Source organism: Caloenas nicobarica, chromosome 13 (genome assembly GCF_036013445.1).
Source record: "Caloenas nicobarica isolate bCalNic1 chromosome 13, bCalNic1.hap1, whole genome shotgun sequence".
NCBI classification, from domain to species: domain Eukaryota; kingdom Metazoa; phylum Chordata; class Aves; order Columbiformes; family Columbidae; genus Caloenas; species Caloenas nicobarica.
In genome coordinates this window covers 12,023,637-12,038,946 of record NC_088257.1, presented here as the reverse complement: position 1 = coordinate 12,038,946, position 15,310 = coordinate 12,023,637, and the positions used below count along the sequence as shown (strand labels likewise).

At 38.6% G+C, this 15,310-nt stretch overlaps 1 protein-coding gene across 2 annotated transcripts in view; it reads left to right on the top strand.

Moving 5' to 3' along the window:
- Nucleotides 1-15,310, top strand: part of PWWP2A (PWWP domain containing 2A) — a 30,960-nt gene that overhangs the window by 2,047 nt on the left and 13,603 nt on the right. Inside the window, exon 2 of one of the 2 annotated variants that reach the window (XM_065644401.1) lies at nt 11,393-12,360. In XM_065644401.1, coding sequence (XP_065500473.1) covers nt 11,393-12,360 — 968 coding nt within the window. Of the gene's footprint in view, nt 1-11,392; nt 14,195-15,310 lie in introns of those variants that run through there. The other variant, XM_065644400.1, reaches the window with a different exon arrangement.

Below are 15,310 nucleotides of genomic sequence, written 5' to 3'. Positions count from 1 at the left end.
GCTTCTTGGTTGGTTTTTGAAACAGAACACCTTTCCTGAAAACCAAGTTCTGCATAATGTCATGGAAGTAAGTTTTAAATTTGTCGGTTCTTGTGGTTTGAAATGCTAAGTTATCAGTTTGTCTTCTGAAGCCAAATACTAAAATGTGATCTGCAAACTGTACTCCTAGTATGAAATATTTAATGTCTTGAAGCAGGCCAGAAGGCATTACAACTGAAGTGTAATGTTAGTTAACATTGGTTCTTTTGTAGGTCTGAAATTGTACCAGAGATTATATTGTTGCCCTGGTTAGCAAGGTGACAGAGCACGTGCTTCTGTAGTTCTAGGGGTCCATAGACGTGAATAAAAATATCAGCTTCTCCCTTACTCCTGAAAGAGATCGTATCTTACTAAACACACATTGACCACAAACATCCCCTCATTTGCCTGAGGTTTTCTTGTGCACTCAGGATCCTTCTCTCATGCAGCAGATTTCTGTAGCACTTTGCAGCAAAGATCATTTGTAGCAGGCAAACTGCTGCTTTTGCATTGAGGCTTCAGCAGAAGCTGCATCTCTGTTTCCCCTGTTTTTAAGCACAGGCCCTGGGGCAAGTCTTCAGAGTAAGAACTGTGGATGAGTGATACATGAAGGCTTTTGCTGTTACTCCCAGACTCTTATGCAGTGGAACCGCTTATTCCTTTCTCTCAGTTGATATGATCTTGGACTTCCTTCAGAGGTGCTTGCTTTGTGGGAGTCCAGGAGATGAAATTTAAATTCTAAAAGCCAAGCTCCTCAAAGTACCTGGGCAACAAAAACTGAGTTTCTGGACGTAAGTTCTATAATATTTGGCTGGTGACAAGTAGATATTTGTAGATGAATAGGAGTCTCTGTTCAAATGTCTCAGAGCAGGAAATGCAGTGGTAAGCGAACTCTAGAAATAGTCCAAGAACTTGCTACCTGTAAGAAATTAAAGCATTATCAGAAAACAAGTGTTACATGAATGCCCGATTTAAATTTTATTCTAGACTTTATGGCTTTGATGGTGACTGAACGATAGTACTGCTTAGGCATTAGCTTTTCTTTACATCTGTTTATTTTTGTCTTGTGTAGCAGCATGTGGATTTGTAGAACATTAATTTATTTCATGAACTTCCTTCTGTATCTGTGGCAGGCCTTGGAATTCTTATTAAAAGGTTTTCCACTGGATCAGAAGAAAACAGAAGGGTGAGGATTAAATCAAAACCACCTAAATGCTAGCATTCATTTACATGAAAACACTGGGATTTCTAGTATGGCAGAAAGGTGGTTACTGAAGGCTGTCTCCACTAGCTCACTCAAGTACGTGAGAATAACCTTAAACTTTCCCAGTGCCAAAGGGATCAATCTCTTTAGACTGCCAGTTCTTATTTAATAAAAATGAAATTTTGTATTAGAATTTACTTGTTCAATTGCTTCAGAAAGTGGCTGATGTGTTCGCTGCCCGTGCTAATACTGTTTTCATCATATACTCATAAGAAAATTCCTAGTCCTTTTTGGATCTTAATTTCTGCTTTCCCCTCCAGGGCAATGGAGGTGCTACATCCCTACAGTGCTAAGAAGAATAAGTTTTAATGACTGTTTTAAAAACATATCCACTGGACTCTTTAGCCTTCTCAAGTCATGTTACTTGAACTTCAAGGTGAAAGAAAAGCAAAAATGCCCCCATATTTTTCTGGTTTAAAATGGTTGTGGTTTTGTTTTTTCTCCTAATTCTATTCCCATTATTGAAATGATGCACCAACTTTGCATTTTATTCTTGTGGATTTTGATGTGAAGTCAGTAGTGTTTGTATTAAAGGTCTGATTTCCTCTCCTACCCCCTGTAAATAGGATGTCCATTTAGGAGTTTATAACACAAGAACACAAGCACCTCAGTGTTCAGTGGACTTTATTCCTACATGTGTTTGAGGTAAGGAAGTATTTTCTCTGCCTGTACTAATGGCAGTCTCGTGTGCCTGTCAGCAGCTGCACAGGAAGTTTTGAAAATCAGCAGAAAATAGGAATCCAGACCTACTGAGTCCCAAATCAATTTCTTACACAGTAAATCATCACTTAAAGAGGAATATATCCCACTTCTGTTACTCTAAAGGCTTATTGCACAAATTAAAAATGTGATCCTGCTGTTAAACTTTTATTACTGCTGTTGCCATTACCTTTTAAGTGCCTTATTGTATGCTAGGGTAAGGTTCTGGTGTGGGTTCCTCCCTGTGCACCTGATGGAGTTGTGCTGACGGGAGAGCTGGGAAATGCAGCCAGCTATCAGGCAGAAGGCAATGCTGTCTTGTTTTGCCAGAGTGAATAGTGTGAGGCTTCATGCAGGTCTGTAATTAATTTTCTGTGCCATTGTACAAATTGTCATCAAAAACTGCTCGTTAGATATTGGACTTAAAGAGGGCTTGTAAGCTTGCGTGTGTCCAGCCTTGGTCTAACTCTGTTTGCTTAGGGTATAGGAGGTGTTAATGCCACCTGCTCGCTCAGAATTAGTGTAAATCTTGCTCTGCACCTGGAGGAAGTAGACAATAAAGAAATATCTGATGAGCGTAGCATTTGTAAATCTTAAAATGTAGGATGAAAAACGCCTAGGTTTAGTTTGCTCTTCTGGAGTGAGGATAATAACTTCTGCAATTTTTTTTTTTCCCTTTCCCCTCCCAAAGATTAAGGGGAGGAGGTGGATTAAATTTATGTTCTCTTGTTTTGCTGACAGTCAGGACTTGGACTTTCTATTGCTTTATCATGTAATTAAAATTTTGCTTCTAATCCTACAGATGTGATGGACACGTCTTCCTTTTTTTTTTTTTTTCCTCAAAGCTATTTCCATTCTGACTTGTGTGTGATCATAGTAATTCTTGAGCAAAAAGTTGTTTTGTGACCTAAAGGCCTTAGATATCCAAAAGATGCCCCGTGTGTTGCTAGTAGACAGGTGTTTGAAATTATATCTTAATTGGGGCTTGGTTATGGAAGGTAAGAAACACTTCCTGCAGCAAGGTATCCGTGAACTATATGATGAAAATAAACTTTTACAGAGAGCTCGAAGTTCTTATAGCAGCAGTTTTCAGTTACAGCATTCTTTCTGAGTGGCTCTTGAATCCTATGCTGTTCCAAATTCATTGAACTTTATACAGCAAAAAAATAAGCATAAATAATGAACTGTTGCATCCATTCACTAGTTTGTGTTGTCTTAATATGCAGAATGTCTTTTAGATGTTAAAATCATTTACCTTTAGCACTTATTGAAACTACTGGTCTATGTATACTTGCATGGTTGGTATAAACTCTACAGGGTGAGTCTAGTGTTTAACCATATATGCCAAGAAAGATGTGAAGGAGAAAAAGAGGTAGTTTCAAGCTGAAGTTCAAGATCTGCTGGTGTGAGAAGGAAACAGCATAAGTCTTACTTGAAAAAATGTGGCACGCTTCATCCTGGTCTTAAGTTCTCTTTTACTAATAACTACATTTAATAAATAGGGACAACGTTTGGTCGTCCTTATCTGGGGAAAGTTTAAGTTCTAGAGAAGTATTGATGTTCTATGATATACATTCTCAACAGTAAAAAAAATGTCTGTTACTCAGGGTTGTGTATTTTTGGTTTTTTGTTTTTAAACTTACACTCAGTTTGCAAGATGTTTCTAGAATTCATCACCTGTTCTCTTTCTTTGTTTCTCAGCTGTGTAAAGGAGCTTGGTGAAATTCTAGCATTTAAGGAACAGCCATAACTCTTCTTTGATATTTGCTTTTATCCTCGGAATGCTGGAAGCATAGGTGTGATGTGTGTGTGGTTACAAGAGTAAATTACCTACACTTTGCTTGTGACTGACAGAGGTTATATTGAATGGTATAGTATCAAATTTAGCCTCACTTGGAGGACAGGGTTGGATCAGAAGACGGTGTGATATTGCTTCCAACCTACATTTTTCTATGATTTTGTAATGTGTTAGCTTCTCTGTATGAAAATGGTTTCTCTTGTGACTCTATGTACATCCAAAACTTTATTGAGTGTTATTTGTGGTCAGTTATCCAATGCTTTTTGAAGGGCTTACTCACGTCCAAGTTTCCACTTGGAAGGTGAAAATGGCTAACAAAACTGGACTAGCTTTTAGGATTTTGCTAGTATAGGTATAAAGCATGTGATAACTGCTGCTTATACTGAAAACACTTGGCAATCCGCTGCTGATTTTGAGCCAGCGCAAGGAGTGTGACTTTCCCCTTCTCAAACCAGTAATCTCTAATCTTGCTGGTAAACAAGGCATCTGTGGATCATGTCTCAAACTTTCCTAATGTAGCTGTAGTCTGCTGCTGTTCTTAAACTGTGATGCAATGGATGATGGTTAAACTGTCCTTCCTTCCTATGGTATTCTTTCCTGTATTCCAACAGCATGGGTTGCCATTGCTTTCTGAGAGTAGCTTCACTTGACTTGGCTTGAAGTGTTTAAAGACAGAGGATGGAGATGAAATTTTCAGTACACTTTAAATATTTTTTTTCTTTCCACTCTTATGAGACAGATTAACCTGTCCATCTTGGCACTGAATTGGTTTAAAGGTCATCCACTAGTAAATGGTATAATTCTCTTCTATGTCTTGGATCTGACTGGTATATAGATGAGTTTGAAGTGTATATTCAAGGTATTTTATCTTAATCATAAAGTTTTGCAATTGTGTAACACTTCTAAATTTAGATCAGCAAAGCGTCTACTTTAAAATGCAACTGACACTTGAAACTAATAATGCCAACAGACATAAAACATAATTTCAGTTTAAACAGACCTTCAGCTTTATAAGCATGCCAGTAAAATCGTGATAGTTACCAGGAATCTTAATTAAAGCATTCTGTCTTAAAGTTTACTTTTTATGTCCTTGTTAGAACTACAAGTTACAGAAAACAGAAGGAAATTGTGTGAATTCACTTTTAAATCCTTTCCAATGAAAAGGGGAGAGGTTCCTTCCCATTTCTGTGTGGGAAAAGCAGTGATTGGGGGACCACCTGCATACTCTTCAGGCTTCTCAACTTAGAGATTCTTCTGTCTCTACAGTGGATAGTTCTTCAAAATCTGCATCAGCATCCTGACTCTGTGGACTTGTGTGATCCAGTTTTGTGGAAGATAAAGCCTTTCAAAGGACTTCTGACTTCATGGGGAGGTGTACTGTAAGCTGATACAGCCTTTGGTATATCTGCGTATTGTCTGGTCTCATTAGTTGATTTCCACTTGGGTAGTGATTGCAGTAGGAGCCTCAGTGACAGTGGTTGGGAATGACCGAAATCAGCTGCTGCCTTGGACATTTCTACCCAGCTTTCTTGAGATACTCTTTCAAACTCGGTTCTTCACATACTCTGCTCTTGTCTTTCCTCTGCCTTGAAAGTGTGCTGGAAAGGAGAGCCTGGGTTTCAGGCAGGTGTACCTGCTTGAAAAACACTAAACTCAACATAGATTAGAAAAGTCTTTGAGTATGTAATGATACTAAATGATAGATTCTGTGTGATTCTGTGATGTAAGCTTCCTCCTAGTTTGCTTAGATGTGGGTTGTCACACGTTCCTTAATTTGAACTGTCGTATCTTTAACCAAATTCTTCCTGGTACTGAGAGTGTTTGATGGTGGGGCAGCATCTACTCTTGATGATATGTTAATTCCAAAGGGTCACTTACGCTGCAGTCCTCTGCCATGTTTTAGAGCTGTAAGTGAAATATAAATTTTCTAGTCTGTTTAGCCTAGTCTTACATTGCTCAGGTGAGTAAACCCTTGAGTCGATAGTTTGGCTTCTGTGTATGCTTTCTTCAGTAAGGTGCCTGCTGCTTAAAGCAGTGTGCTTCAAATTGTGCTTTATCACACCAAGTAAATGGTATATTAAAAATAGGTTATTGCATAGTTTGTGTTTTGAATACAGGTTATTTTGAGGACTTCTGAAATACTTTGTGTTCAAACAGCTATGATCTAATTGTATATTACATTGAAGATAATAATTTACACCCTAAGTTGAGATGCACGCATGAAATATATATACTTAGCTCTACATTATATTAACATATTATTATACTCCTAGCATTCAGTCTTTGAACTTTTATCCATGCAATAAAAATTGCTTCAGTTGTTGCTTGTCTTGGCTTTTGCAAAATGCTAAGGATGATATTAAGTACAAGAGCAACACATAAAAAGGTAATTGGAGATTACTGTAGGCTAACTTAGTGGTGAAGATGAGTTCTGATATAACGGACTTGATTTAACACTTATCACAACACTGGAAGTTACTGTGCTTTGTTGATTCACTATATTTGCAGACAAATGCGAAATACTTCTGAACCGGTTCAGTGGGTTCTTTCCTTTGGCTGTTCTAGGCAGAACAAGGTGCTTTTTCATTTTTTTAATAGAGAAGTAAACATTAGACATGGGAGGCTAAAGATGAGAGCTTAAGACTTCACATAGTGATGTAAAACCAATTTGCCTCAGGATATGTTGTTTATATGTTTATGTACATACAGTTATGAATTTAAATGGGATTTGTTCCTTATCTTGTTTTCATTTAAAAACTCCCTATTTAACTATGCTGTGTTTTGCATACAAATTGAATAGTAATAAATAGTCATTGTATAGAATTTAGATTTGAAAAAAGTGTTTTACTTTGCTTGAAGTACTTAAGTTTACATATCTGTAATACAAATATATATGGCTTTAAGTGACAGGCTTCTAGGTTTGATACCCAAACTAGCTTTTATGTAATTACACAAGATGCCTTGGCTGCCTATTCATTAACTTGCAGCTGACAAACTGTGGAAATAAAACCTGCATGTTTTTATCATATTTCTGTCTCCGCATGCCCTGGTCAGTTGAAAGCGCCTCTCAGTGTAAAGATCCCTGGGCTGCCAGAATTGATCTCATCTACCCCATTGGTGTCTTAAATATAGTTCCTAATATTCTTGTTGCTACTTCTGTCTATAACGCATATGTATATTGAAGTGATATGTATAGCAGAAATACGATTAGATCCTACTGATTACTCTGGTTACTTGTAAAACTTCTTGGAGATGTGTTTCTTACAATGAATCTCAACCGTCTTCTATTTTAGAGATGCCTTTTCAAAGCAAAAATGAGCCAGGACACCTTTACGGGAGAGGAAGCTGGCAACGTGGAAAACTGGTTCTAATTTTGAATAGGTATGAAGCAGCAGTGCACTGCTTTCCGGAACTGCATTGAATTAGTTTGAAATACCTATTTCTTAATTTGGTTTTCCTGGCACTTTGATTTTTAGATTCCCCCGTCAATGAATCCTTTTATTTCTTCAAGTGATAGTCTGAGGTAGAACTGTGTAGGTTATGCATGAGTGGGCTGAACAATGAACAGCTGTAAAGTAATATTGTAGTAGGGACAGGTGATACTCAGGATCAATATATTAAAAAAATGTAGTTTGTTCCTAAAATAAAGACAAGGCAATTCCTTATAGTACTTAAATGTTAAACTGGTGTAGCATAGATGTAGAGAGAATCTTCTCCTGCCCAGTCATTGATGCGTGAATTAGTAAATGTCATGATACAACAGAATGATGTTGCTAGGATTTTTTAATTTTTTTTTTTTTTTAACATGGTGGCCTTTTGGTCTATCTTCATCTCTGTAGCAGATGACCCAAATGCTTGCTTTGACAACTTTTATGGCCAACCTACATATATGTGGCATTTCTAGCTATTTCAAACATGCACTTGGTGTAACAAAAATTATTATTGTGGTTGTATGAGAAGCACTTGTCTTCAAGGTCCACTAATTAGATGTATGTAAATAGGGCTTGAAGTTCTAGTATCTGCAATAAATACTTGTGTTCGCTGTTGAACTAATTAGGTGTTGTGTCATGCCTTGTCTTGAATAGGTTTGTTGAGATCACGTCTTCATTCTGCTTCTCTTTAGAAAAACAGGCCATTCGTTGTTTTGCCTTCACTCTCTTCTTACCTTGTTCTTTGTCTTCATTCTCTCCCGTATCATTTACTGTTTCATCTTAGTTTTCCTGCTATCGTTCTCTTGTCTTTAATTTTAGTATCATCCTTCCAAATTGCATAGCTGGAAAACTTCATTCACTGAGAAGGAAACAAAGGTTATCTAAAAACTGAGTGTTGATGGATGCAACCTGCTATTGAATGAGTCCAAAGAGAAGACACCATACACTCAGCTGTTGGAAGTAATATTCAGTCTCTGGGCTTCCCAAATTTATCTTGTACTTCAGGTGGACTGTGTCTTGACTACCCATGTCTTTATGTATTGACACATCATTTACAATAACAGTGTCTTCATTTGCTCTCACGTAACTGGCACTAGACAATATCCGTGAGTGTTCTTGAATTCTGCGATTCATTAATCTTTAGGTAGACAGGGCAGGAGATTCTACTTCTTTTATTAGAACTCTGGCTTCAGAGATTCAACATGGATTGTTTTTGTGTCTTACTAAAGCAGGCTTGCATGTTAGATAGGAATTCCACTTTGGCTGCCCTGTTCTTCAGGTGTTTGGCCTGTGTATTATGCAGATTCTTGAAGAAAAGGATAGTCTAAGGTGGAATATTAATCTTCCATGACTTCCTTGTATCAGTCATATGCTGAGCTTTCCATTAGGCTTTTTTATGCATTTGGAGTGCTAAGCGTCCCAATTTTGCTTGTGAGGCAGTAGCATGAAAATCTGGGGAAAAAGAAATGAAGTACTTAAATGGGATCATTCTGGAGAATCTCCTTGCAGTCCTCTTGATCTACTTCTTCCCTGGTCACTGCTAATAATGCTTGATTTCCTAACACAGAATCGACAAAAATGTCTTCTAGAAAAGGCCTGTGCGCCGGACCATGGAAATGTCTTGTGAGGGGCTGGGAAATGCAGTTCCTGAGACGATGTAAAGAGTTGCAAGTTCTGCAGCGTGGGCTTTGCCCATTTGCTATCACACTCCTGTTGAGTTCTGCTTTTGTGATTTTTTTTTTTTTAAATCTGGGATCAAAATTTGCCCAGCAGAGATCTTCCTCTGTCTTGTTTTCAACTCTTATGATAAATTAACTTTTTCCCAAATCCTGTAATCTTTATTAGGTAGTGAAAGATGAGGTATCGATCTTATTGCTCTTAAAGCAGCTGAAGTTCTTGGTGCAAGTAACACCAAAAATATTGCTAATTTTAGTTTTATCAGCTGATAAATTCTTTTAAAGCCCTACTTCAATTGAATAACTTACTCATAATCCTCAGTGGAAGGAAAAGTGTTTGTGAAAAAGCAATTTTTTTTACAATTGGTGGACTTCTGGGACCTTATGAACTTAAGACTTGGTTATGAGTGAGTCTTTTGTGGTTTAATGCCAGACTGTAGGCTGTAGAAAATGCCTATATCAGCTACTACGTGTTTGTAATTCACTGTAGCCTTCACTAGTGCAATAGACTGTTCTGGAGGGACATGTGGAATTCAACTGGAGTTGGTCCAAACCTCAGAAACAAACTATTGTGAAGGTGGTTGGATATTTTGTGGTAAAGATCACTCATTAGCCCATGGGTAAGGCCAGAACTGCTTTAGCTGCCACCTGGGCTCCTGCCCCATCTCCAGTAGTCAAAGGTATGAAGGTTACAGTACCGAGGGGTAGGGTAACAACACTGCCCATGCTGATAGTAAACTGTAAATAATCATGTGTTCAACTTGCCTCCTTTTTGATGATCACAAAATTATTTGGTTGTCCCTTGCTTAGGTTGTCTGCTGTTTCTTGTTCTCTTTTTGTAATGAAGTGCAAACTGGATGGATAATTTAATCTTGGGCTGGTTGTTTCCTTCAGTTGCAACTTTTAAGAGTAAAAAGAGGCTTTGCAGATAAAGCAAAAAGGCAAACGAGTGACAGCTTTTGTTGGTGACAGTGTAAAGAATTTTCTAATGCATGACGACATCTTTTCAAAACCAGTTTTGAAGAAATAAAGCCGGCATGTAGGCACTTGTATAAACGGCGTGTTTCTTGCAGGAGTGTGAGTGGAATATAGACTAATATTCAGTATGTATCTTTAGTTGAGAGGCAACCATAGATTGTAAATAAACTTCAGTTCAATCAGTTAAGAGGATGTTGCAGTTGAGCAGATGCGGTGTAACGTGAACTAGCATTAACCTGAGGACAAATCGGGGGTAATTATTCATTCTCCTGTCAGGTGAGGTATGGGGTGGGATAAACATAATGGGGTTTGTTTAGCGATTTGGAATGGACGATTTGGCATTTGAATTGCAACCTTGCCTATCATGTTGTTGCATTAAGGCCAAACTATTACAGTTCCACTTGATGTAGCCAAGTACTGGTGTGTGTGGGAGCTGGTCAGGCAGAGCTCGGGTCCCAGCGGCAGCCCAGGTGAGGCTGGTACCTGCGCTGGTCCTGCCCTGGAACAGGGGGAAGGGTGACCCAGCTGTTCTAATCCCTTTGACCTGCTCTGGGGATTGAGAGATACATTGTTGTAAAGTGAATGTGGTTTCCATTTTATTTCCTCTGGGAGAAGGCAAGCATAATGCCTTGCAAACTGATAAAATGTTTCCCGTAATGTAACCCTTTTCAGGAAGTCTTGGTTACCTGTTAGGCAACGTGCTACTACCGTGGAAAAGTTGAGCTAATGCCCAGGTCATACTGGGATTTTTTCATTTCTTCTCTTTGAGCTGCTCAGGGTGGTGAGAAGTCCTGTGTGCATCCAGTGGGCCAGCAGGGATCTAGAGCTGTCTGGAGGAAAAAAAAAAAGGGTTCAAATAATGTTTGCTTGTTAAACAGGGGAGAATGGTTTGTACTGTGTTGAAATAAGGGTAGTTTTCCTGGAAGAAATTCAAACTAATAGGCTAGCAAGTTTTAGGCTGTAATGCGTCAGATGATCAAGTGCTAATCCTTTGTAGATGAAGAAGAATGTCACTCTGTTCCATGCAAGTATTGATGCAGTCTGTATTTGTCTCGAGTAAATCTGAAACTGTTCAGTCTTTTGCCCTATGCTAAAAGGGGTAGAATTTGTAAAAGTTACTGAAGGTGCCTTCTTCACATAATTTGACTTAGTATGGAAGTTAATCTTGGGCAGATTTGGAGTTCATGGGATGAGTGTGTGTAGTTTGTATGTTTATAAGCATTTTCTAAAAGTACAAAGTTAATTCTTTTACTGCTCTCTCTAGGTGATATTTTTTTGTTACATTTTCAGGGCATCTTGTTGATGCAACAGAAACTGATAATAAGCAAAGCTGTCTATTTTACGTCCTCTACTGACTTTTTTATAGCTTACTATAAGGCTAGATACGAAGTTTTAATTTTCCCAGGATGCACATCTTTCAAACGATGGCTGTACAACGTGGATAAGTTTTCAAATGCTTTTTATGAGATGCAGCAAAAGATCCCTCAAAACCTTTAATTTTATTGTTTGTTTGTTTTTCCTCTTTAAGGTTTGGACCCCATGGAATCCCTGTGACCATATTTCCTAAAAGGGAATACAAGGATAAACCTGAAGCCATGCAGCTCCAAAGTAAACCATTCCAAGATGAGGCACAGGTGAAGTGTGAATCTAATGCTGCAGTCCCTGATGACTCTTCTCTTGCGCAGCCATCAGAACCCAGCATAGCTAAAAGCCTATGGACTTCTAAACCACCTCCTCTCTTTCACGAGGGAGCGCCATATCCTCCTCCTTTGTTTATCAGGGACACGTATAACCAGTCAATACCTCAGCCTCCGCCCCGGAAAATTAAGCGGCCCAAGCGTAAAATGTACAGGGAGGAACCCACTTCTATCATGAATGCTATCAAACTACGACCCCGACAGGTCTTATGTGACAAGTGCAAAAACAGTGTTGTTGCAGAAAAAAAGGAAATTAAAAAAGGTGGCAATGCAAGTGACTCTTCAAAATATGAGGATAATAAAAAACGAAGAAATGAGAGTGTGACTACTGTGAATAAAAAACTTAAGACTGACCACAAAGTGGATGGAAAAAGCCAAAATGAAAGCCAGAAAAGGAATGCTGTGGTCAAGGTTTCAAATATTGCCCACGGCAGAAGCAGAGTAGTTAAAGTTTCTGCACAAGCAAATACTTCAAAAGCGCAGTTAAATACAAAAAAAGTTCTCCAGAGCAAAAACATGGATCATGCAAAAGCTCGGGAAGTCTTGAAAATGGCCAAAGAAAAGGCACAAAAGAAGCAGAGTGCAACCTCCTCTTCCAAAAATGCACATTCAAAGGTCCACTTCACACGGCGTCTTCAGAACACCAGCTCAGGTTCCCTCCCACCCCGATTGCGTTTAAAGCCACAAAGGTATCGCAATGAAGAAAATGACTCTTCTCTCAAGACAGGACTTGAGAAAATACGGAGTGGCAAGATGGCAACTAAGCCCCAGTCTCGCTGCTCCTCCACCCGCTCAGCAGGTGAGGCCCCTTCAGAAAATCAGAGCCCCTCAAAAGGCCCTGAAGAGGCCAGCAGTGAGGTTCAGGACACAAGTGAAGTGCATGTAACTGTTGATCAGGATGAACACCAGACATTGGGCAAGAGAGGCAGCAAAAGCAATATAACGGTTTACATGACCCTTAATCAAAAGAAATCTGACTCTTCCAGTGCATCAGTTTGTAGTAGCGATAGCACAGATGATTTGAAATCCACCAACTCTGAGTGTAGCTCTACTGAAAGCTTTGATTTTCCTCCAGGCAGCATGCATGCACCTTCCTCCTCCTCCTCCTCTTCAAAGGAAGAGAAAAAGCTCAGTAATTCCTTGAAAATGGAAGTATTTTCCAAAAACGTCTCTAAGTGTGTCACACCAGATGGCAGGACCGTATGTGTAGGGGACATTGTTTGGGCCAAAATTTATGGCTTCCCTTGGTGGCCAGCCCGTGTTCTTACCATAACCGTGAGCCGGAAAGATAACGGCCTTTTAGTTCGGCAGGAGGCTCGTATCTCGTGGTTTGGCTCCACAACAACATCTTTTCTTGCTCTTGCACAGCTATCCCCCTTTTTAGAAAGCTTCCAGTTGCGCTTTAATAAGAAGAGAAAGGGTCTTTACCGCAAGGCCGTCACAGAGGCAGCTAAGGCTGCTAAGCAGCTGACTCCCGAAGTTCGGGCCCTGCTGACGCAGTTTGAAACGTGAACATGGAAAGTAAGGTAGGCAAGAAATCTGGAGGCTCCACAGAATTCGTAGCCTAGTTAGGGAACTACCGTGAAAGACTTGGCCAAGTCAGAAGTTGCACTCGGTTGACTGCTCTTTTTATACTAAAGTTGTTCCATTTGTAGCGGTTTCTTGACAGTTAAACAAATTGAACACGCAATCAAAATTAGCCTAAAGTGAGAACTTCAGTATTTTTAAGTGAGAATTTTTTTAAAAGAAAAAAAACTCCTCAAACACCCAATGCATAGGAGCCATAGCCTCAGCTGAAAGGCAGCTTATTTGCAGGGAATTTTTTAGTAGTTTCTACCCTCTATATAAGTAGTTGCTGTGTGGCGAAGGGTTAACACAAGGGATGAAAGTAGTAGCTGTGAGTTTGGTTTTTCTGTTGGTTTTGTTTTGTTTTTTTTTTTTTAGGTGGCCCATCAGGGAAGTGTAGAAATGTAAGCCTTGTCTAAATGGTCTTTAAAGATTATTTTAAATAGTCTCTAATGTATTTAGGCTGGCCAGTGCAAATTGGTTCAAAGCATGCTTTGGCATCTCGAGGCATGCCCCAATCCACACCAGCCAGTTTAAATGGCATTAGAAGACTTGCTGAAATTTTTAGGGAAGAATTCATGTAACTTGAAGACCAGATTAAATAGGGTTTTATGATAAGTGACCACTTAAACACTCAGCCTTTCTATGCACATGGGGGCACAAATAGAACATGTCAGGGTCTGAGAAGCTGAGAGGGATGCCTGTAGCTCTAGGACAAAGCTGAGAAGTTGCTCAGTATTTGGGATCAAGGGCTGTTAATGCTGCATAGGTGTGAACCATAACTTCTGGTCTTTCTTCCTGAAGAAATCTTTCAGGCCATTTGCCTGGAGGTTTAGATTAAGAGAGGCTTTGTTTTGAATGTGTAAATAATTGATTGCTGAAATTGGTCAGATTTTCTCCTGACTGGTTGTTCCTAAATTCTTAGGATACGTCCTAGTAAATTACACTTTGTGAATTGTCAGATGTGTAATTGTTGCATTTTGGATGTATCTAACTTCATTTTTTTTAATATTTCCGTTTAAGGTATCTGTTTGCAGGTCAGAAATTGAGAATATGTAATTGTGTAATGCTCTGAAATGTAAAAAAAACAAACTGTAAATAAAATTGACTAAATCTGAATTATTTGTGTGTGTTTCTCAAAAAGCTTTGAAAAAAATCCAGGATGTTAGAGTACTTTATATGTATGCCTTATCTAGAGGACACCCTTTTAAAAAGTAAATTGTCCTTTTTCACACATTCTTAAAGACAACTGCTTGATGTAAAGTATTATTGGTATACTTCAGTCTTAATTTTGAGATTAAGCAATTATCTGTCCCTTTTGTTTCAAAACAAGCTCTGTAGAGGGCTTTCTGTAAAGTTTATCAAATTTCTTCCTTAATTAGATTTTGTTCCATATATTTGAATAAAGACTCTGGATAACATCACTTTTACAGTGGGGAAATGTTTTCAGTTTTCTCCATCTATCAAAACCTAATCAGACCCACTCTCCATTGCCACTTCAACTTTTCTTGCATGTCTTTTGCTCAATATTGGGGCATTTTCATGCAACTGACTTTGTTTTTGTCTTCTAGTTTTGGTCCTTATCTGACCATGTGAATTACTGACTCCTCTCCAGCCCACTGGTGTTTCAGCCTTGCAATGCCTTATGAAGAATCTCTGTGTTCATCCCAAAGCAGTTTTCGTCTTGGTTTTTTTCCATAATTGCCCATGTAGGAAATTGCAACAGATGTAAAAATTTAAGCTGACTGAAATGAGACTTTAGACAGACATGAAAATGGGGGTGAGGATTTAATCATCAAACCCTTAAAATCTTTTTGACTTAAGATTATATTTCATGTGTTCATATACTGTCTGATCTTTCCAAAGCATTCAGTTTCTTTTTACCTTTCTAAATTATTCTGTCGTGCCCAGAGAACTATTGGAAGTCTAAAGTGTCAAGTACATGACCATTCAAATTTTCCTCAAGTTTACAATGATCTCTGTTAAAAGCTAATTAAGCTTCCAAATATACCAGCTTTACCTTGGCATTCTAATAGTTTCCAAAAAACCCCACTGGTCAATGCTTTTTGAATGTGATAAACACACAATAAATTTTATAATGTTAAAAAAGAAAAAAGAAAAAAATCCTGTTTCACTTCTGTGTATTCTTTCCTGCAAACAGAAACAGTTACTCTATTTAAGTA